The sequence below is a fragment of the Pelodiscus sinensis genome, chromosome 28 (assembly GCF_049634645.1).
Source record: "Pelodiscus sinensis isolate JC-2024 chromosome 28, ASM4963464v1, whole genome shotgun sequence".
Classification (NCBI taxonomy): Eukaryota; Metazoa; Chordata; order Testudines; family Trionychidae; genus Pelodiscus; species Pelodiscus sinensis.
The window spans coordinates 15347771-15369418 of record NC_134738.1 but is presented as its reverse complement, the minus strand read 5'-3'; the positions used below and the strand labels follow the sequence as shown (position 1 = coordinate 15369418).

General features: G+C 64.4%; 1 protein-coding gene across 4 annotated transcripts in view; it reads left to right on the top strand.

Annotated features, from left to right (window-relative positions):
• Positions 1-1264: 1264 nt before the first annotated feature.
• LOC102462222 (G protein-coupled receptor kinase 5-like) overlaps positions 1265-21648 on the top strand; it is a 37052-nt gene continuing 16668 nt past the window's right edge. For 2 of the 4 annotated variants that reach the window (XR_012897993.1, XM_075911043.1), the window contains exons 1-2: positions 20120-20376; positions 21224-21319. Coding sequence is in view for 3 of the 4 variants with exons in the window: in XM_075911043.1 (XP_075767158.1) it covers positions 20268-20376; positions 21224-21319 (205 nt within the window). In the remaining variant the exon portion in view is untranslated. Of the gene's footprint in view, positions 1716-15073; positions 15203-20119; positions 20377-21223; positions 21320-21648 lie in introns of those variants that run through there. The other 2 variants (XM_075911044.1, XM_075911045.1) reach the window with 2 other exon arrangements.

Here is a 21648-nt window from a genome sequence, read left to right as displayed (position 1 = left end):
GGTGGTGCACATTTGCGCCTGCCTCAGTGCATGCAACAAAATGTATTCCATGCATGGATGGGAAAAATTAGAGGGAACATGGTGTGTGTGTCCAGCTACCTTAATTTAAACAAATAGAAACTTCCCAGCAGTAGTGATGACAGGGGAGTGCTCTCAGTTCTTGTGCTGGGAGGCTTGCCACACGGCCGTTGGCGTCAGTTCTGTACAGAGCGCTGTTCTCAGCTCTGCCAGCCACAGCTGAATGCCCCTTTCCAAATGCTCTGTCTGAGAAGTGAGCGGATGACTTGGTAGGCCGAGGAGACCTTGCTTTCCTGCTGCCCTGGCCAGGCTGGGCGAGCAGAGTTAGGTTGTCAGGGTGTGTCTGGGGTGTGCACAGCCGGCCCCCACCCACCCTGCAGTGCTGCATCCAGCATAGTGGGGACCTTATCTCACTGGGGCAGCCTGGCTGGAATGGGGCCATCCTTAGCTTGCAAACATGAATGCAAACCATGGGAAGCTAGTGCAGGCTGGGGGAGCAGGCGGGAGGGGGGAGGGGCTCGCTGGGGTCAGTGCAGGCTGGGGGAGCAGGCGTGGGGGAGGGGCTGGCTGGGGCTAGTGCAACCTGGGGGAGCAGGCGGGGGGCTGGATGGAGCTTTGGGGGGGATGGCTGGAGCGAGTGCAGCCTGGGGGAGTAGGAGGGGGGCTGGCTGGAGTTTTGGGGGGGGCTGGCTGGAGTTAGTGCAGCCTGGGGGAGCAGGCGGGGGGGGGGCTGGCTGGAGCTAGTGCAGCCTGGGGGAGCAGACGGGGGGGCTGGCTGGAGCTTGGGGGGGCTGGAGCTAGTGCAGCCTGGGGGAGCAGGCGGGGGGGGGCTGGCTGGAGCTAGTGCAGCCTGGGGGAGCAGACGGGGGGGCTGGCTGGAGCTTGGGGGGGCTGGAGCTAGTGCAGCCTGGGGGAGCAGGCGGGGGGGGGGCTGGCTGGAGCTAGTGCAGCCTGGGGGAGCAGCCTGGGGGAGCAGACGGGGGGGGGGCTGGCTGGAGCTAGTGCAGCCTGGGGGAGCAGGCGGGGGGGGGCTGGCTGGAGCTAGTGCAGCCTGGGGGAGCAGACGGGGGGGCTGGCTGGAGCTTGGGGGGGCTGCAGCTAGTGCAGCCTGGGGGGGGAGCGGTGCCCCGGGAGGGGGCGGCTGAACTACGTTTCCCAGGGTGCCTTTGGGCTCCCAGGTTGAGTTTGTTGGGGGGGCGGGGGAGTTACATAAAGCCTAGTGCGTCGCTCCCCTGGCCCCGCCCCGTGGGACGTCACTGCGCGGAGCCCCGCCCCCGTGGAACGTTGTGTAGCAGTTTCGGCTCCTCGGGGTTCCCCGGGGCCAGGCGGTTCCTGCGGCGCCTCCAGCTCCTCCCCCGCGGGCCAGCTGGACTTGGGGGGGCGGGGCAGCTCGGGCCCCCCGGCGATGGTTTGCGTGGGGGTGGGGGGACTCCCCCCCCGGCGCGGATGACCCCCGGTCCCCCAGCTCAGGGGGCGCTGCCCGCGAGCCGGCGGCCCCCTCTCGGGGTGCGGGGGGCCTGGGGCGGGGGGGGCCTGCCCCCTGCGGTGCGAGCCTAGGCCGGCCCGGCCGCGAGGGGGGCGTGTGGGGCTTGGCTGCGCCCGCCCGCCTCGGCTTCCTCCCGCGGATCGTCCGGAGCTGCTCGCGATGGAGCTGGAGAACATCGTGGCCAACACGGTCCTGCTGAAAGCCCGGGAAGGTAGGAGGCTCCCTTGGGCGCCAGGCTGGGACCCGGAGGGAAGCCGCTTCTGCTGCCAGCTGGGGGGGGGGGGTTCTGTAGCCTGGACTGCAGCTGGAGGAGCCACCTGGGACGTGGGTTCGCTCCCCTTCCCCGGGACTCGGCATTTACAGCCCCGCTCCCGAGCCCCCCCCCCCCCCGGTTCAGCACGAGCAGCTGCTCACCCGCCTTTTGTTCGCACAGCCCCCTCCCCGCCCCCCCGGGGGGGATGTGGCAGCCCCCCGCCCCCTCGGAACGCGTGTGACCGGGGTGCGCGCTGGGCCTGGCACGGCGAGCCCGAGGCGCGGGGTCGCTGCGGTCTGGATGCAAACCGCGGTCAAGCCGGCTGGGGGAAGTCGAGGAGTCCCAGAGTGGCCCGATTAGCACAGGAAGCTGCAGCTGTGTCGCCGGAGACTCGGGATTTTCCTGGTCCCTTCCCTGAGGTTGCAGCCAGTTTCCCACGCTGGAGAGGAGAGGAGAGGAGAGGCTGTGGGCTGTAGACATCGCCCCAGGAAGTCTGGCCCTGCTCGGTTGGCATCCCCAGGCATGGTGCACGGGAGAAGGCGTCTATTCTCACCCGCCGTGCCCCAGAGGCAGGGTCATGTTCCTTGTCTCTCGTGTGGCGTGGCTGCTGATGGTTGGCGTGCGGGACACACGGGGAGTGATTCTGCCCTGCTGAACGGGAGGTGACCTTTCCAAAGGCGTCCAAGTCCCACCTCCGAAAGGGACGGCGAGTGCGAGCAGCCTGAGTCCTGTTGCTTTCGCGGGGGCTCAGGCTAGTTCTACACTTGGAAGGTCTTGCTGGCGAGGACACACCGAGGGCACCGCGTTTCCGCCAGCCCAGCTTATTCCGGCCCCCAGGTTGAAATGCCGGGTGCTAGCAAACGCGCCGTCTCGCTCAGCGTGCGGCATCTGTGCTGGAAAACGTCCGTAGCGCAGGTAACGCCGGTCACGAACCCGATCCCGTCACACCTCTAAGCAACGGGCTGTGCCAGCCACTGTGTGTCGCGTGGACCAGGCAGTGGGGAAATACGTTGCTTTTAGGGGGCTCCTACTAGCCAGCAACCTCATTCATTTATGAGAAGGCGCCTTAAGGGCACCCGGGAACGTGGTGCGGGTGGGCGGCGTCTGATGGGCACGAATGGCTGCGGCTCCTCGAGCTGTACAGCCCAAGTGGCCGCGGAAGCTTTCTGTGTCGCCGTCGGGTGGGTCGTTAGCCAAGATCCCATTTGTCCCGGTGTGTTGTGTGTGGCCGCCCAGCCGAGCGTCTGTGATGTGGGCACCTGCCTGCTGCACTCAGCTCCTAGTCACCCCTCTGGTGTCGGAGGACGGCTTGTCTGGGCTGTGCCACAGGCGAGCTGGCTTCCCCAGAGCCACCCCTGAGACCTGTAGAGCAGACGCCTTGTTAGTCGGGGTGCAAAATCCCCATTCATCAGTTCGCTGGCTAAGCAGGAGCCATGCAGCGGGGGTGGGGAAGAGGGGCTTCTCCTGCTCCCGCCCCCCAACAGGGCTGAAGCCCCCCTTCCTCACTGTTCGCTTCCCTAATGGTTCGGCGGGCGATGCCCCAGGCAGGAATGGCTCCATTGTAAGTTACTCGCATCGGAGACTAGGGATGTTACGTATCGGTTACTGGAATAGCCATGAATTCTTATTGGTTACTCGACTGGTCTGTAATCCCCGGGGGCGGGGTGGCAGCCAGTGCGCTCCGAGGAGCCCTCTGCTACTCCCCACTGCTGCCGCTGGATCAAAGGCAGCAGCGCGGGGTGCCAGGTGGGAGCTGGTCCGTGAGGGGAGCCCGTTTAAAAACCAGCCCCCCTCGCGGACCGGCTGCCTGTCGCCCGGCACTGCTGCCTCGGATACAGAGAGAACAGCGCGGAGGCAGCAGCCCCTGTCTGGGGTGGGCACTGAGCGCCAGGACCCAGCACAAGCCAGAACTGAGCCAGGCTGCCTGCCCACCCGGCTCCTAATGCAGAGCCGCAGCGGGAGGAGGTCCTGGACCTGGTGCAAGCCAGGACTGAGCCGGGCTGCTGGCCAGCCTGCTAACAAATGGACTGGCGGGGGAACGCGTGCAGTCTGTAGCATTAACCTACACGCTTTTGCTTATTGGTTAATCGGCGGCCCGAGTCCATCCCGTATTAGTGGAAGGCAGAAACAGAGTGTCCTGGAAAAGCTCAGGCAGAAACAGAGTGTTTGTTGCAGTGCAGGACGATCGCACGGCTGCTCTCCGCCGGAGACAGGTAACTCCAGCAGCCCTGCTCTGCGCAGTGAGGGGTTGATGGCTGCTTTCCTCGTCATCATGGACAGGCAGTCCCTGTGTGCATTCCGACCTTGGCCGGAGCCGCCTTTTCCCAGCTCCTGGTCTTCCGAGGCTGGAAACCGGAGCCCCGGAAATGCTTCAGGAATGATGTGCACGAGCGACCTGCTGCCGTCGTGCATCAGAGCTGCCAACAGTTTGCTCCCCGGAGGAGCCAGCCAGCGGCCAGCTGAGTAGGCGTCCGAAGGAAATTGGCGCCGTTGCTCTCCCGTCCCTGCACAGGTCCAGTCCAGTCGGCTTCTTCGAGACACAGAGATCGACGGGGCCTTTCAAAGCTGCGTCCGGGATCCGGCTCCCAAGTTCCGGTCGAAATGGGCACGGGGGGGCCAAATGCAGCAGACATTGCAGTTGGGGAGCGAGCGGGATTTATTTCTTCTCAGCCCTTGTGCCTGGGGCAGCCGGAATGGTCCCGTCTCCGCTCACACGTGGGGTGTTCAGAATGCTGCGGCGGAGGCTGCGCCGTCTCCACGCCCCGTGTGACTCCATGTGCTCGGGAGGGGGCGGAGCCGGGGGCGTGGCTGGACCAGACCCCTCCGTCTGCCGGAGGGGTCCTAGGTCAGCGGTGACCTGAGCCAAGAGGAGGCTGAAACTCCGGTGGGTTTTGGGACCTGGTGCCACCGGTGTTCTGGGTGGAGCCTTTAGAGGCTGTGGGATTCGGGAACCAGTTTCCCGACTCCCCTCCCCGAAGCCGGAGCCCTCGGCCGCCTTCGCTGAATGGGTGCGGGCAGGAGCCTCGTGTGCTAGGCCCCCTTGCCACGGCATCGCTGCCTCTCGAGGCCCTTTGCGCTGTCAGCGGGATTCCCAGCTTCAAGCACTCGCAAACCTGCCCCTCTGGCCGTCCTGCCGCCGCGCTGGCCGTTGGTCCGTCTTCCACCCGCCACTGTAGCTACCCGGGCACAGCCCTGCCCGGAATTGCAGCGTAGCGGCTTTTGCCTGTCTGCACGGGAGCTGAAAACTGGGCTGATCCCATTGGGGCGAGGTCTGTGCCGGGGACTGGCCCCTCCGCGCGGCGCGGCTCCGAGGGCTGCGAGCCTCGGACACTTGGCGGTGAGTGGCGCTGACAGGCTGATCGTGGACCCGAGTTGCAAATCGATGCTCGGGGGGGGGGGGGGATCTGCAGCGTTTAAGCAGGAGGAACGTGGTCCTGGGTTCTCCCTGGGCCAGTCCGGGGTCGACCCAGTGCAGCGTGGGATAGCCGTGGGAGGACTCAGGGAAGCCGTGTGGCCTGAGTGGCGCGAGGAGGCGTCCACGTGACCCTTCCGCCAGCGTGACGCCTACTGAAATGGCAAAGCTGCTCCCAGGGGGCTTGGCGAGTCGATGAGGCGCAAGGTGAACCAGACGCTGCGATCCGGGGGTGGGCTCGGGGCAGCTGCTGCTGGAACGAGCCAAGTTACCCCGGCAGCCTCCCATGTGGACCGGGCCTGTACTCTGCCCCCTTGTCCGGCACAGCCGGGTTAGCGCCTGCAGCATTCGCTGGCTTGAGCTGAAGGACGGCAGAGCTGGGTCGCACCTCTGAAAGCTCCCGCGCCCCCCGCGCCCAGGTGCTTTCTGCGGCTTGGCTCCGTTTCACGTCTGGCTCAAAAGGCCGATGCCTTTGTCCCAGTTTGCTGGGTCCTTGCGGGCAGTGGCGTGGATCCGTGGGCAGAGGGGCCTGTTGGCTACGCCCTCCTCCCAGGTATTACTGCTCCTGCGGCTGCTTTGCTCTGCCCTCCTGCCCGGGGCCAACAGTGACGTGGAGACAGGTAGGTCCGGTGACGAGGCAGCAGCTAATCTCGAGCTCTGCAGAGGGCCCAAAAGAGACCCCAGGGTAAGCGATTGCGGGGTTATTTCTCCCTGGCGGCGTGCGTCCTACATGGAGAGTGGCAGGGGCGGGGCAGGAGTGAGGATACCTCTGCCCTCAGCTGTAAGAGGCTTGTCGGGAGCTGGTGCCCAGAGGAAAATGTCATTTTAGGGCCCTTTTAAAAGCTGAGTGACAAACAAGGGGTTAAAAATGGGCTTTGTCCTTTCAGCTGCCTTGTGGTGCGTGTGCGCGCGTGTAGGTGGTGGGGTTTTTGTTCTTTGTTTTTTACACTAGAAATTCAGGTCCCATCTAGATGGGAAGACCGTGGTGGTGAGTGAGCGACAGGAGTGCTGGGCGCAGACCCTGAGCGCTTGTTTCAGTGCACACCCATTGCCAGTGGTGTGTCGACAGGCTGGAGAAAGGAACTCCTGTCTGATTTACCACTTCTATCCGGGTGAGAGCTGGAGCATGCGTCCTCCGAAACCTGCAGCAAATCCCCCGCGGGAGCCGAGCAGTCTGGCCCAATAGATAACGCCTGGGCTGTGACTCGGCAGACTCGGGCGCCTCTGCCACTAACCTACTTAACAGCCCTGTCCCTGTCCCTGTCCCTCTGCTAAATGGGGATAACAAAACTGATCTCCTTTTGGAATTGCTTTGAGATCTGCGCGCTCCGCGTGCTCGGCCAGAACCAGGGGGCGGTGTCTTATAGGGATGTAAAATATCGATCAATTAACTAATCGAATAGTCGATAGGATTTCCATCGACTCTTCGATTGGTCGGTAAGGACTAGCGCGCGTTCCGCCTTTGAGAGGGAGTCCCCCCGCTGGCCCCAGGCTCCACCCAGCGTTCCCACCCCCCGCTGGCCCCAGGCTCCACCCAGTGTTCCCACCTTGAAATGTACAAGAGCCCCCGCTGAGGCTCGTGCATGTTTGAAAGTGGAAGCGCCGGCATGGAGCCCCCCGCCGGGGCTCTTGTATGTTTCAAAGACAAAGCGCCGCTGCCACACCCCTGCCCTGTCCCACGGAGCTGGGGGGGGGGGGACTGGCTTTTAAGCCGGCTCCCCCCAGCACCCCCTCCTCCCCTCCCCTTGCTGCCCCTTTGTGATAGAAGCCCGGTTTAAAGAACGAGGTGGGGGGCTTGAAGCGCGCTGTAGTTGGCTGACAAGTGGGGCAGGAAGCGGGCGATAGCTCTGCGAACGGCGCGTCTGTGGGGCCCTGCGCCGCGTGTGAACAGGCAAAGCGCCGTCGGAACAGGCGCGTGTGTCACACGGGGGGGTCTCTGCACTTGAGTCCAAGGGAGCGACTGTAGCGAGCAGCCGCCCTCTTCCTGGGTCCGAGAAAGCGGCTAGATGCCTGCCTGGAGCCGAACGTGGCCAGTGTTTGGGAGCCTGTTTCGGCCTGGCCCCAGGTGGTTGTTCAGGGAGGAGCTAAGTTTTGGAAGCCCCTGAATAACTGAGGTATCCCCCCCACCCCCGCCCTCCTGGAGATAGAGGAACACCTGCTCCCCATGGGCAAACGTTACCTGGACGAGGGCCGATGCGAGTCCCTGCTGCCAGGAGGACGGTGGAGTAACGGTGCCGGTTTCTGGGCGGTCTCTCTGGATTGACAGCAGTGTGACCAGTCAGGATGTGCCTGGCACCAGGTCTCTGCCTGCCCTGTAATTGTGGGGTTGGCACTGCCAGGAACCGTTAACGTGCCGTGTCCCTCCACCGGGCTCCTCGCGACGTGTTGCCCGCTCAGACCCGTTGGGGGTGGAGCTTGCAGGGCCGGGCTGCGTGCAAGGCGGAGCTTAGGGGAGTCTTAGGATGGGGGGAAAAGCTCTGACTGGCAAGCGGGTCCCGGGGTGATCTTGGCTCCGTTCCCAGCTCCGTCCCAGACGAGTTGGTGGCATTCTCAGTCCTCTCCCAGTGAGTGAGTGGTTATTGCGCCCTGATCGTTGCAGGGTGCCGGAAAGCAGCCGCCGCGCGTCGCTCCAGAGTCGGCTCCGATTCAGCAGCGGGGGAGCCTGAGCTGTGGGGTGTCGTGTGGGCCCGCGAAGTGCTGAGCCCCTTTTCACCCCACGTGCGGCCCTGGCCCACGACTCGGATGCTCCCTTGAGCAAGGCTGGCGGCGGCGTTCGGGGCGCTGGCTGGCGATCCCCGTCTGACAGCTGGTGACAGCGTTCCCAGCAAGGGGTCTGTCTCTGCCAAGTGCCCTGGGGTGGGGCAGTGGGGAGAGCCCGGGGGGGCAGACGCTGGAGAGGCAGCTCCCTGCATGCAGGGCTGGGACAGACGGGGGGTTGCTGTAACAGGTCCCATCCGTGGGGGGGGGGTGCTGTACGGCGAGCTGGCCTGGCTGCGGGGGAGCATGTCGGGCCGCCTGGGTTCGTGCATTTGCCGTCGGTTTCCAGCGCGTCATGGGAGCGAGAAGGCTCCTTGGGGAGCGGTGAATGTCCTGGCTGGTTTTGCTGCCCTTTGCCCCCGCAGAATCCTCCTCTACCGCCCCCCCCCACCTGGCGGGACTGGCCGCACGCCCCTGAGACTTTTCCCCTGCTCTGTCGCGTGGGCCTTGACCGAACGGCCCCTTCTCCCCGGTGGACAGTCTGGCCTCAAGACGCGCCGTGGCCGTGGCAGGTCGCGGATCCCCCCGGCTCCAGCTGCCCTGAGGTTTCGAAGGCTTTGTGAGGCGTCTGCCTTTCTCCTCCCGCAGCCAGGGCCCGATGGGCCGTGGTCCCGTGCCGCACGGGCGCTGGCTGGGGAGGGTGCTGCCGGGTTAACGCTCCTTCCCCCTGCGTGGGCTGGCCTGGACGGAGAGCAGAGCTGCCTGGTGCAGTCCTTAGTGCGGGGGCAGGGAGCCTTTTCTGGGTGGGGGCTGCTGACCCAAAGAGGACTCAGCTGGGGCCGCACAGAAGAGAGGAAATCCCCTCCGTGGCCCCTGACTGAGGGGTTCGGGTATTGGGGGGGCTGGGATGTGGGGGAGGGAGGCTGCAGGAGCCTCGGGGGCCAGATCCAGCCCCCAGGCCTTATGTTCTCCACCCCTGCCTCAGGGCTTGGCTGGGTGAGGGTTTTGTGGTCTGGCTGCTGACTGCAGCAAGGAGAGGCAAGAGCTGGAGTGAGCCTGGGCCCAGCACGACCAGCAGCCTGCGGCGTGGGAGGCAAGTGGGGCTGCTTGTGCCCGCTGTGAGCCAGAGATCCTGCCTGCGTCCCCCCTTGCCTGACAGCGAGTCCGCCGTGTCCCCCGGTACGCCTGTGTCGGAGCCCTGGCTCCCAGCTGCCGCCCCTCCACTCCGGGATAACGCCGCACACGCTCTGGGGGGCGCCCGTTCCAAGGAGGAGACGGGCTGGATTCCACCCGCCCCTGGATTCCCGATGCAGCCGCAGTTCCGGGGGATATTGCAGCTCCAGCGCCCCCCCCACCTCTCTGGGGCGTGGGCCTTGGAGACCGTGAACAAGCTTCCCATCGAAGGAGAGACTCCCCTTTGCCCTGCGCTGTGTTTCCAGCGCGTCCCGGGGCTGGGCTTCGTTACAGCTGCAAGAAGCAAACCCCAAGCGAGCCGCCTTCCCGCACTGCGCAGCGTGGTTCCCTGCGGGCCAGGCACCTTCTTACCACCGTCGCGGGCCGGACCGGGGGGGAGAGGGTGACGTAGTGGGGGCACCTTGCTGGTTGCTGTGCTGGGCAGTGGGCTGTGGGTGACCCCCACTGGCTGCTGGCTGCAGGTGCCGCGCCGCGCCGGGGTCAGTGGGAGACTCGGTCCCTCGCTGGCCCTGGGCTCCATGCTGCACTGCGCCGGGCTCGGCTGGGGCTCCACGGCAGCTGCCGCTTTGAAACGCGCAGAGGTGGCGTTTTAAAGGGGCAGCCCGCCACACAGCGTGGCTGGCGGGGGTTGGGCATGCACACGAACCCCCCGCCCCCGCCCGTCCCCCTGCAGTGTTCTGAGTCCGTGCTCGTGGGACGTGGCGTGCAAGCAGCATTGTGCGCCAGTCGCACGTCCCGCCTGCTGGGGCACGCCAGGTCGGAGTGGGCCCATCAAAACTCCCCCCCGCCTGGTGCTGCCTGAGGAAGGCCCCCCCCCCCCCCCCCGCTCTCCGGAGCCAGCTTAGGCCCAACGCGGCAGCCGGCCACGGGGAGCCTTTGTCTCTTGCTTTGGGTGCTGGTGCGTGGGCAAGAGCAGCCCTGTGCCGGGGGAGCGCCCCGCCTGCCTGGGTAAAGCCACAGCCTGGCTCGGGGAACTTGCCGGGCGCGCCAGCGCCTCCCACCCTCCGTCCGGTGGGACTTTGCTGCCGCTCGGCCCCAGGGGCTGAAGGAAACGGGCCCCGTGCTACCCGCTCTCACCCGCCTGTGACTGATGTCGGGGTTGCGAACAGACCTGCCCTCGGATCCACAGGCCTGTGCGGGGGGCTGGGTTCAGCCACAGCCCCTTGGCACTGCGCTCGGGGCCTTTCTTCCCCCGCACCTGGGCACTGGGGTCCCTCTGGGGCACCCAAATGGTTTCCCCCCGGTCTCCTGTGACCTGGCTGCCGCAGCTCTGGCTTCCTCGGCCCCTGGGGACCTGCCTTGGCACCGCTCGGCTCCGTCCTGCTGGGACGGCTCATTCCAAGCTCCGAACGTGCGTCCTCTGGGCGGTGGCTGAGGCCCCACACGGCAGCCTGTCAGTCGTGTTGCCGGAACGGAATAAAACGGGCGCGAGGAATGTTCGTTCCCACGTGGGACCCAGGCCAGGCGGCTTTTTCTTTCACTTGTATTCCCGGCTCGCTTCCCCCGTTGCCTCCTGGGCGCTGCTTGGGCTGTGCCGGTCAGGCTCGCGTGCCTAGCGGCTGTTTAGGGAGCCGCGGAAGCCGGCCGCTAGCATGCGGGGAAACGGGTCTCTCCCTTCCAGCCTGGCCTGCGTGTTTCCACTAAGATGTAAATCTGGCTGCAGATCTCCTGAGGCCTTAATGGCTGATTTCCTGCCCTCTCCTCCCCCCGCCCCCCAGCCTTGTGGGCCACTGCTCTGCAGATTCCAGACCCCCCCCCCCCCCCCCCCGCTGCCCCTGGGCTGAGCCTGCTCCAGCGCCCGCTGGTTCACCAGAACCGGTCGGCAGTGCCGGTAAGGGTGATGTGCACCGGTTAACCTGTCACCTCCCTCTCTACAGCCCTTAAAACAGCTCCACCTTAGTCTTCATCCAGACACCCCAGCTCCAAGGATCCGACCCGTCCCCATCGAGTGTGTCCGACCCCCCCATAGGCGCTTACGGCTAAGTTGTACTTATGGAAGTGGAATGTGTATTAGAAAAGGGAGGGGGCACATTGGCGCCGCGCCGCGAGTTCTGAGCTTGGCTTTCTCGCCGAGCCGGGAGCGTTGGAGTTGCAAAGACTCAGTGCAGGACCAGGCCAGGGCTGATTGCTCGGTGCCCCGGTGCAGGAGGGATCCAAGCCGGCTTAACGCTCAAACGTCCCCTGAAGCCGATTGGCCATTAAAAGGTTCAGGGCCCAAGAGTCGGGGGAGGCGTCATGCGCTTTCCACGCAGCCTCCGTTCCGGACCATTCAGTCCTGGGCAAGCGGAGGGTTTTGGTGCAGCCGCCTTTTCCCGACCCACCGGCCGTTTATCTGTTCAGCTCTGGCAAACGGCACCTTGAAAGAGAGCGGGGGAAATGTCTCACCCGAGATTCATCTAAATGTTAATGTTCCCTTTGCTCGCTGAATCCACAGCTGTGGCAGCGCGCGGGAGCGGTCTGTGCCGCCAGCCTCTCGAGATCCCCGCCGTTAGGAACCCCTCGCTTCTCCCCGGCGGGGTTTGCACTTCTGAGGGGGACGGGCCCTACTTGCGTTTCCGTCCTTCCTAGCCCGGGTGACGCCTCGGGCCGCGTGTCCTCCTGGTATAAGATTTGCTGCAATTATACGGCATGGGAACAACAATGGTTTGATGGTCTTGTTTTAATCAGATGCCATCACCCCACCCCAAAGCCACAGTGCTGGCGGGGGGGCTCCTTGGCCAGCCCCCCGCCCCCCACTAACACCAGCACTGCCGGGCTCCGGCCTAGCCGGCCGCTTTGCTCCAGACTCCTGGTCTCCGCCCCGAGGCGCGTGGGGAAGTCACCTGCCGTGGGGGCAGCTGCGATTCTGGCGGCCTGGGGGCTTTGCAGGGAGCCTGAAGCAGAGAGAGACGCGGGGGGGGGGGGGGCTGTGTGGTGACTTGGCAAGGCCGGGAGGGGGGGTGTCCCTTTGGGCCAGCTCTGGGCTTCACTGCTGGGTGGGTGGGAACGCCGCGTGAGCCCGGAGACGGGGGCGTCCGTGACCTTCCCCCGTGGCACCCCAGTTCTGGGGGGGGGGTTCGTGGCTTAGTAGGCCTGGTTTAGGGGCAGTGACTGGCTTCCCCCCACAGCCTGAGCGCTGGGCTCGTTCTCTTTGCAGAGACCCGGCAGGGCCCTGAGGGAGGCTGCCCTGGTATGTGACCTGCTTCAAACCAGGCCGCTGTTGGGAATCTCTCCAGACCCCCTGGGCTCCCAGAGCCACCCGCCTCTGGCCAGCTGCCCGGGGTCGAGGCTCCCCGGTGCTGGGGGCTGGGAGGAGACGGGGATCCCAGCCACGTGGGCTGGGGGGGCCGGGGCTTGTCCTCCTGCCCTGTGGCAACCAACGGGCGGGAGCTACGGGCGCTGACCCCCTGCAGGGACTTGCCAGGACTCCTGCGGGCCCAGGCTGGGCGCGGGCGGACCCAGCTCTTGCTGCTCCAGAGACCCCCTTCCCGTGAGGGGCCGGGCTGGGAGCCAATGAGTCCTGGGGCTTTGTGGCGCTCGGCTTCGCTGCCTTCCCGCCTGCACGTGTCTGGCTCTGCCCCGGGGCCGGGACGGGAGGGCGGGAGAGACCGTCGCGGGTGGGCGAGCGCTGCCCGAGGGAGGCCCCGAGTGCGGGAGGTGACGGCGCCTTTCCCTGTGTAAACGCCAGCCCTGCCGGCGGGCACCAAAACCCTGCCAGGGAGCGGAGCGCAGGGCAGCCTGGCCGGTACACAGCCTCTGCCAGGGGCGGGCTAGCCGTGGCCGCCAGGACCCGCTCTGGGGGGGTGGGAGGGTCCCCCCCGAACGGGGGGGTCTGATGCCAAAGTGTTTGGGGAGCAGCTGGTGAGGGAGGGGGCTCTAGAGGGGTGCTGGCGTGGGGCCGGTGCGGTGTTTTGGGGTGGAGGTTGTGCTGGGGGGAGGGTGTGTTTGCCCCATGCCCTGGCTCGTGTGGGCTCCTCTGGGAGGGGGCCAGGTGCTGGGGGGGGGGCTGTGCAGGTGCCATGGAGGTGTTAGGGAGTGGGGGAGACTTGAACTGGCGCCCCCCCCCCACTGTGTGTCCGTGGCAACGCGGCGCCAGGCCCGGCCCACGCGGACTCTCCCGCCACAGAGCCACCTCTGGGGCTGACTCATGAGCCTGCGGGGTCTGACTGGGGCGTCCTGCCCCAGGGTGTCAGTTTGCCCCGGGCCCGGGGCTGGGAACGTGATGCCGGCCGGCTGCCCCAGGAGAGGGGCTGGATTCCTGGCAGGCGCTGTCCGAACCAGCCCAGCCTGCGGGAGAGCCATCGCCGTGAAATACGGGGGGCGGGGGGACCAGACGGAGCCCCAGCCCTTGCGGGGGGAGGGGTGTAACCAGGGCAGGGCCTGGGGGTGTGTCAGTTTCAGGGAGGGGCTGGCGTGACGCCCCGGTTTCTGCATATGGACTGCACCGAAGACTGGCTGGGAACGGCCGCTGGGGGCCGGTTCTGCCGAGTTGGGCAGGGGCTCGTGGCCGGCCGGGCGCAGCGCCGCACCCCCCGCACAGCTCCCGCCGGGGAAGTGCTGAGCCCCGTCCTGTGCTCGCCCCACGCAGGCTCCAGGGCCTGGAGGGAGGGTCCCCGCTGCCCTCCTGCCGCGCGGGCCCCGGGTCCGGAAGGCGAGCAGGGCCGGAGCTCAGGGAGACGCGCCTGGGCTGGAGCCGGAGGGGGGTTACTGGCCCGCGTGCGAATGCTTCTCAGTGTTTCCAGGGAACTGGAATGAGCGGGGGGAGGGGGGAGGCTGTTGCAACCTCTGGTGAGGCAGCAGCAAGTTGTGTTCTGCTTCGGGGTGGCCTCGGCAGGCGTTTGGAGTCGGTGCTCTGCTGAGGTCGCCGAGTGCCTGGCGCCGCTGCGCGGGCGGGGAGAGAGCTTGGCTTGCCGGGGAAATGCAGCCGGCCGAGCGCGGCGCTGAAGCTGGAAGGCCTCCCCCCCAGGCCCGTAAGTGGTGGTCCCAGCTTTGCAGCACTGGTCCGGGGGGGGACTCGCGCCTCTGCGCCATAGCTGCTGGGGGGGGGGGGGGAGGGGTCTCACTCTTCCACAAACCTTCCAGCCCCCTCTCAGCGACTCGCTTCTGAGCCATCGGACCGGACTCCAGCAGCAGGACTGACCCTCCATTTGCTTCTGAAGGAGAATTCCGCTCAGCCCTGCCTCTGCCACAGACTTCCTGCTTGTCCTTGGGCAAGTCACTTAATGTGTCTGTGCCTCATGGGGGTAGCAGTAACACTGTTCCCAGCTTACATCCGCCCTGAGGCGCCGCTCACTGCTCCTTGGTGAAATGGGGAGTGTCGACCCCTTGGCTGGTAGCTCCCGGTGGGGCCCTCAGCGGAGGATGCCCTGAAAAAAGGCCTGTCTTCGATGCCACGGGCACAGGGCACCTTTCAACAGCCACGTGAAATTCACGCTAAAGGGGGAGGAAACGGCGACAGCTTGGCCCTTACCGCCCTTTCCATTTGAAATCAATTTAAAACACATGGAGGAATGTTATTTTCCTGCAGCTCCAGCCGTCTGCGTTCTTATCTTGCTGACGCAGACGTGAAGTGTGGCTAGCGCTTAATAAGATCGTTATCAGGCTTGATTAAAACACGAGGGAGGAGCAGTCTGGAGGTTCCATTCCCGTGCGGGGTGACGGAGGGAGAAATCGGCCCAAGAACCACGCAACGCAAAGCCCTTGGCTGTCGCAGATGCAAGTCACCCCCGCGCCCAGGCGGTAAACGACCTGCGCAGAAAGCCAGTGTCCAGGACTCACAAGCACGGTGCTTGTTAATCTCGCCCTGCGTGGTAGGCACTACAGATTGAACCTCTCTAGTCCGGCACCCTGGGGACCTGACCAGAGAGTTTGCGGGACCGCGGGAGGTCACCGTTGTCTGACAGCATCACCGACTCTTGCACGGCTTGCTGGGCTCTTAGAAGACACTGAGGGGTAAACTGGAGCTAAAGAACAGCCCAGAGCACTGAGAGCCAGGCCTGGTGGCTGTAAACAAACTTCATGGGACTGCGGGAAACTTGGCCGCACGCCGGAGCACGGCTGTTGCCAGGCTGGAGAGGTTCCCCCGTCGTCTTGACTGGCTGAATTTTGGACCTTGGGAAACGGTCACGAATGTCAGCAGAGCTGGGAGCCGGCGTGACTCCAGGTGACGTGGGGTCTCCACTGTGCCCCTCGGCCCGGAGCGGCTGGAGAAAGCCAGCTGGGCAAAGAAAGCGACTTGTGGGCTGATAGCAGTGCCCAAGGGGGTGTCCGGGAGGTTGGTTCTCCCAGCTCCAGGCACGAGGTGATGGTGAAGAGACGAACGGCCACCTCCGCTCCCACGCTGGCCGTGCGGGTTTCCTGGGCTCTAGCGTGGGGATGGAGACGCCCAGTCGACTACCCCATGCGCATCTGCTTATCGGTCGAGTCACTACTCGACTTCCCATCGACGAGAGGCAACGAGGGGGGGAGCCGGAGCCAGTGCTGGGGGGAGCCAGCTTAAATGCCAGTTCCCCCAGCACCATCTCTGGGGAGGCAGAGGGGTAGCAGGGGGCGGCTGTTAATACATTTAAAGGCAGAGCCGCAGCAGGGTTCACTCCCAGGCCAGGCGCTAACCCCACTGCGGCTCTGCAGTCCCCCCCCCCCATTGACTACTCGATTCCCTGATCCCCGCAATGTAACATCCTTACTGTAGGGCCGCGAGGGGGTTAGATGAACAGCCACGTTCTCTCTCCAGGCTGCTGCCGCCTGCCACGCCTGCCCCCCGGCTGCAGGAGGGCGCTGGGGCGGCGGGGATGTAGAGGAGGCAAGGGAAGCTCTGCCGAATAACTTGCAGGGGCTGGAGGGGCCCCCCCCCATTCTGGCACGTCAAGCGGGTAGTGGATTATTCATGCCGCGTGGGAGGCGGTACAGACACAGCTGGTGCTGCCAGGCTGTGCGGAGGGCGGAGGATGGAGAAAGGGGGCCATGTGTCTGAGTGACGGGCCTGAGCAAGTGGCGATAAGCTGGCTCCTTGGGAGAGGCAGCTACTGCCCCGATCAGTTGGCTTTGCCGCCCCCAGACCTCGGTTTCCAGGTGCCCGGCTAATGGTTCCCGCCAGTGCAGGGAGTGAATCTGTTCACAACGTCCCGCAAACAAGCCCAGGTGCCAAGGCCTCGCTCCAGCCCAGTGGCGTGCTCGGACTGGCGGCGCGGCGTGTGGGGGTGCCCCAGCCACGGCAGCTGTAGCCGTTCGGCATCTCCCTTTCTGCTGGGGGGGAGGAGTTGGTGCTTGATCCGTTCTAGGGATGTGACCGACCAGTCGACTGTCCGATCAACAAAGGCGACAGGCTCGTCGATTCGTCCCTCCGCCCCCTTGCGGCCTCGATCAGAGAAAGGCAGCGGGGGTGCGGAAGATCGGGGGTGCTTCAAAGCAGCAGCACCACATGGAGCCAGGGTCAGTTGGGGACTTTCCCACTGCCCCCGGGCTCCATGCGGTGCTGCCACTTTGAAACGCCGCGGGGAGCATGGGGCCAGCGGGGGCTGCTTGAGTCCCCGTGCTCCCCTGGGGTTGTTGCTACGCTTCAAAGGCGGAGGGGCCCTTATCGATTAATCGAATAGTCGATGCAAATTGCCAGTTAACCGAAATTTTACATCCCTGATCCATTCGCTGCTTTGTTGCCTGCCGTTTAACTGTCTGGCAAAGCATTTCTTTTGTCAGTGTCGCTTGAGGCGCCTTCCACGTTTCGAAGCATCAGCAACGAGGCAGCATCCCCTCTCTGTGGCTAATGGATTTCAGTGTCCGGGGCATATCCCTTCACCCCTCTTTAATCCGACGGGTAGACTTTGGATGAGATGCTTCCATCTATTTCATCACAGTTTTCTTCACAAAGTTTCATGAGACTAGGCCGGGGCTTAATTGATCCTTCAAAACAATCCGCCACAGAATTCCACTGGCCGTTTTGAGGGCGAATTAGTTTGGAGCCTCTGGCTCTCTTCAGTGAAGCTGAAGCCAAACGGTTGTTGCAGAAATATTTTGGGACTTGAACAGCATTTTCTTTGATTCCCGCAGAAGACGTGCTTTAGTCTCTGGCTCAAAGGTGCATGAAATGGGCCCTGTGGCCGTGTCATTAAGGAGCATCGCTTTGTCTGCCAAGTGTTTTCTCATCTTCACAGCGGTGGCTGTGACAAAACGGCGCCCGTGGAAATTGGATTTTTGTTCAGTTTAATTCAGCTTTCACTGCCACGTCTTTTAAATAGTCTGTGTGGGCTTTTCCCGCTTGTATCGATCGGTTCTGGCAGAGATGCAGCCCCATCGTCTGATGCCACCCAGGCACACACCCCTAGATCATGGTGTACGTGGCTCTACCCGCCACGGCTTAAACTGGCAAACTTCCCTCCATGTTTATCGCTCGCTGTTCCAGTCCCTTGCACACAGGGTCTCGCGACCTTCCACCGCTGTCTGCTCTCCCAGGTGGAGTGTGGCCTGCTCATAAGGACTTGGCCGTGTCAGCGAAATGTTTGTTATTAACAATGCGAAAAGGCGGATTTGTGTCAGGAATGCACCGAGCAATCGTCTCCGTTGGGTGTTTTGTGGGTATTTGTCGGTTGTTACGACAGACTCACCCATGGGTGTGGTTTTCCTGGCTGACTGAAATCTTTTGCTTGCGACGGATGCTTTGGCGTCTGAAATACGCTCAGTTACAGCGCTGCTGCTAAACGTACCAAGGGATGATTCTGAAGTTGTTGCAGATAGAAAGTTGCTTATGCCTGAAAACAAAATCAAAACCTGATTGACAGCCCAGTCGTTCTTCTCACTCTGAGTCAGTTAATAGTTGCTGAAAAAAATATAAACAATGCAGATCCGATTCCAAAAAAGCTCAGACTGGCAGCGCTTAGAGGGCACTTACTGCAGAAGTAAGCCCCACTGAACTCACTGGCATGTCTGATTTTTGCGAAAACAAGTATAGCCTGGGTTTCCCTGGGGAAAGCGGAGTTCTGCTGCAGTAAAATAAGGAACAGACTTATGGCGTCACCCGTTTGGCCTGTGGACATGATGTTCCCAATAAGAGGCCTGTGTTATGTAATACAACATAAGAAAACGACGCTCATGGCAACGGGCAACTCTCGATTTGTCTCTTACTGCAGCTTTCTTGGGTGACTGCGTCCAACCCAGGTTTAACTAATTCAACAAGCCGGAAGGGCTAGTGTAGCTAAACTTTGCTTTTCCTTGCAACACCCAGCACAGCAAACAGCGTGGGAGCTGATTTCACTCTCACTTGCACTAAGAGGCAGCGGGAGAGTCTCGAGGAACGGTGTGTGGCCACGTGAATTATTTAAGTTACTAACCAGTCGATCCGCATTGTTCTTCCGCCACCTCGTTTTCTCCCTTCTGACGACGAATCGTCCTGCGGGGCCCTGCAGCTGCGCTGCTGACACTTGACACGTTTTCCTTTTTCACCCAGGAAGGGAATTTCTTCAGAATGCTCCCGCTCGGGTCTCGTGCACCCAGCAGGCTTTTTCTAGAGGAAGCTGTGTGCGCTGAGTGACGTCTTCCCTTTTGCTTCCCGGTCCACCCACGGTTCCTTTCTGTGCTGCCTCCGTCCTCTCCTGTGCGCCGTCTCGCTGTCTTCAGACGATGCCTGAACCAACTCTGCCGAGCTTGGCCCAGGCGTGAAATAGTCGGAAGCTACTCGCCAGTTTCTTCCGGTTCTGGTACCGTGCATCAGGACTGCCCCTGGCGCAGTGGGGCCCGTCTCCGCTGGGGCCGTCCGGCCTGACCACGACCCTAAAGGATAAGGGGACTCCTGGGAACCCCAGCCCTTTCCGGCTGAGTTTTAATTTCCGACGGGTTCATTTGATTTGTGTAGAGCACCAAGCACCCGTCTCTTGGAAAGCAGCGCCGTGAAGTGCTGGCAAGCGCCCGGCGCCGAGGCCGCCTGCGGAGAGTTATTAGCTCCCGGAAGTCTATAAAAGATGATAAAGAAATCCACCCGGGAAAGCAGGCAGCTGGCCCAGGGCATCCAAGGCCTCGTCACTTTAATAATCCCCATTTCGTGCTCCTCCGAGGGTTAGGCCGGCGGGACCTTCGTCCCAGCCGCAGTCTCTCCCCCTGCGGGGAGGCTCGACGGACCGGGCCGTTGCTCCGGGATAGTCTGGGGCGAGCGGCTCTCCTGGCCCAAGTCTGCGAGCTGGGTGGCCGTGGGGCGTGGAGGACGCTCCCTGTCCGTACAGGGTGTGAACGCTGGGACAGGGGGGCCTCGCGGGAATGCTGGGCCCTGAGTCCCTGGCTCTGTCCCCGCTGCTCACTATGCAAACCTGGGGCCCCGGGCCCTGCCCTGGCTGAGCCACGTTCTGACAGTCGGGCTGCTGGGGAAATCGGGGCCCACGGTGGTTCGCGCCAACGTGGGGAGCAGGAAGCCGGGGCTGGGTCCCACATGGAGCTCGAATTGCCACGCCACCGCTGGACAGCAAAGCGTGTGCAGCCTTTGGCCTCCCCCCCGGAGGGCCCGCGGGGCGCCACCCGTGTCCGTGGGGTCCCCGCCTGGCCGATGGGGTGCCTGGCCCGGGGAAGCCTTGGCTCTAAGGAGCGGGCTGCCGGCAGCAGCCTTCGCCAGAGGTCTGATGGGTGGCGGGAGCCCCAGGGGGATGCTGCCTTCTAAGCGCCCCGCGGGCGTAAAGCCACCGGTGGCTTCTCTCACCTCGGGCCGGGCAGCGGAGCCCCCCCCGCTGACTTCCCGGCGCAGCTTCCTTGCGCGTGCCCCCGGCCGGGCGAGCGCTCGGCTCTGCATCGTGGGGACTTGCTGGTGCCTGGCACTGAGGTCGCACTCGGAGCCATTGGCTGTCCCGCTGTGCTAGGCGTGTGCGTTCACCGGACCCCCCCCGGGTACACAGTGAGGGTCCCGCTGCCCCTCTGCAGAGCCCCGGCTTGCCTTGTAGAGCTGGGCAGGCCAGGGGGAGGGCACCTGGCTTGCAGCTGCCAGGGAGCTGGCCAGTTGTCTGTCCCCTGGGCCAGCCCGCCAGGCTATGAGCTCATTCCTTGGGAGCCAGGCCTGCCTCCTCTGAGCCCAGCCGGGGGCCGAGAGCAGCTGGCAGGCCCCGGCCCGGCAGGGAAGGGCTCGCGGAACAATAAAGCGGCTCCCGCGATAAGGAAACCAGATGGTGGCTGGCGAGCTCGCGCGGGGGAGGGGCATTGTTCTCGCAGGAAGCGCAAACTCTCTGGGCTCCTGGGCCTGGCTCTCGGCATAGTGCAGCATGCGCGTCTGCCCGGCGCTGTCCTCAGGGCTGGCAGCCGGGGCGCACTTTGCCCAGCTTGGCCTCGCTTTCCCCTTCAGCTCAGCTCGCCGGTGCTTGGCAGGCTGGGGTACGTGGCCTGGGGCTGCTGGGCCCGGGGCGGGGCGGTGTACCCCAACGTGCCCCGCGGCGCCCGGGCGCACTGTGGTCCCCGATGGGGCTGGCGTCTCTGGGTCCGGCAGGTGGCACGGGGCTGGCTCAGACCACAGGAGCGTGGCCTGACCCTTCCAGCACAGCTCAGGCTGAACCCTTCTCTGCCCCGCCAGTGGGCGACAGCCGCCTGGCTGGGGCGGGGAATAGCCAGTGGGTGCCCCTCCCGTTGGCCGGCATGGGGCTGGGGAGCTGCTCCCTGCGGGGTCCGTCTGCCCTCTCCTGTGCTTGGGGGCAGGACGCGGCTCTCGGCGGGGGGGCTGCCCCGAATCCCTGTGGAAGTGGAGGTGAGTCACTTTCCCTTTGGATCAGCCCCTTCGGGAGGCGCAAGCTGGGGCCTTGGGAGTAAAGATCCCGAGCGCCCGTGCTCCAGCGGCTCCAGAAATCGGCAGTGGTGGTGGGGGGGACACAGATGGAGCCGGGGAGGAGTCCTGTAGAAACAGTGGAAAAGGGGCCTCTCTCCCCCCGATCCCTCCCCTTCCCCTCAGGGTCTGAAGCTGGGGTCCGCACCCAGTTCTGAGCCTCACCTAGGTCAAGTCCCCCCCACGCCCCAGTTTCTCCCCAGGGGTTCTCGCCGTCCCCGGGAGGCCTGGTGCGTTGTGGCCCTTGGCTGAGGGTGAAGCATCGCGGTCCCGGTGCCGTTCCTCCAGCCGTAGCCCTCGGAGCAGGGCCGTGTCCCGGGCCGTCCCTTCTGTGTCCAGACTAGTGCCCGTGGCCGCCGGCTCCGGATTGACTCTGCCTCCCCCTGCCCCTTTTGTCCCTTGCAGGAGGCGGAGGGAAGCGGAAAGGGCGGAGTAAGAAGTGGCGAGAGATCCTCCGGTTCCCGCACATCAGCCAGTGCGACGACCTGCGGAAAGGCCTGGGTAAGCGGTTCCCCGGCGCCGGCCAAGGACTGGCAGGACTGGCTCGCGGCAGTGCCGGGCGCCGGCTGGTAAGGAGCCGGTGGGGAAGAGGGGAGAGCAGCCGGCACACGGAGCTGTGCTCTGCACCGCGCCTCCTGCTCTCCGGCACTGTCACGGCTCCAGAGATCCACAGGGAGCCCCGGGCTCCGGTTCTTGCGCCCGGCAGCCGCGGCTGGACCGTTTCCTGCCAGCACGGCGGAGAGATGCCAATTGGAGAAGGGTGGGGCAGGGAGGCTGGGAAAGGGTCAAGGCTGGGGGCTGCTCCCTGCTGCTGCAGAGCCCTTGCGCTC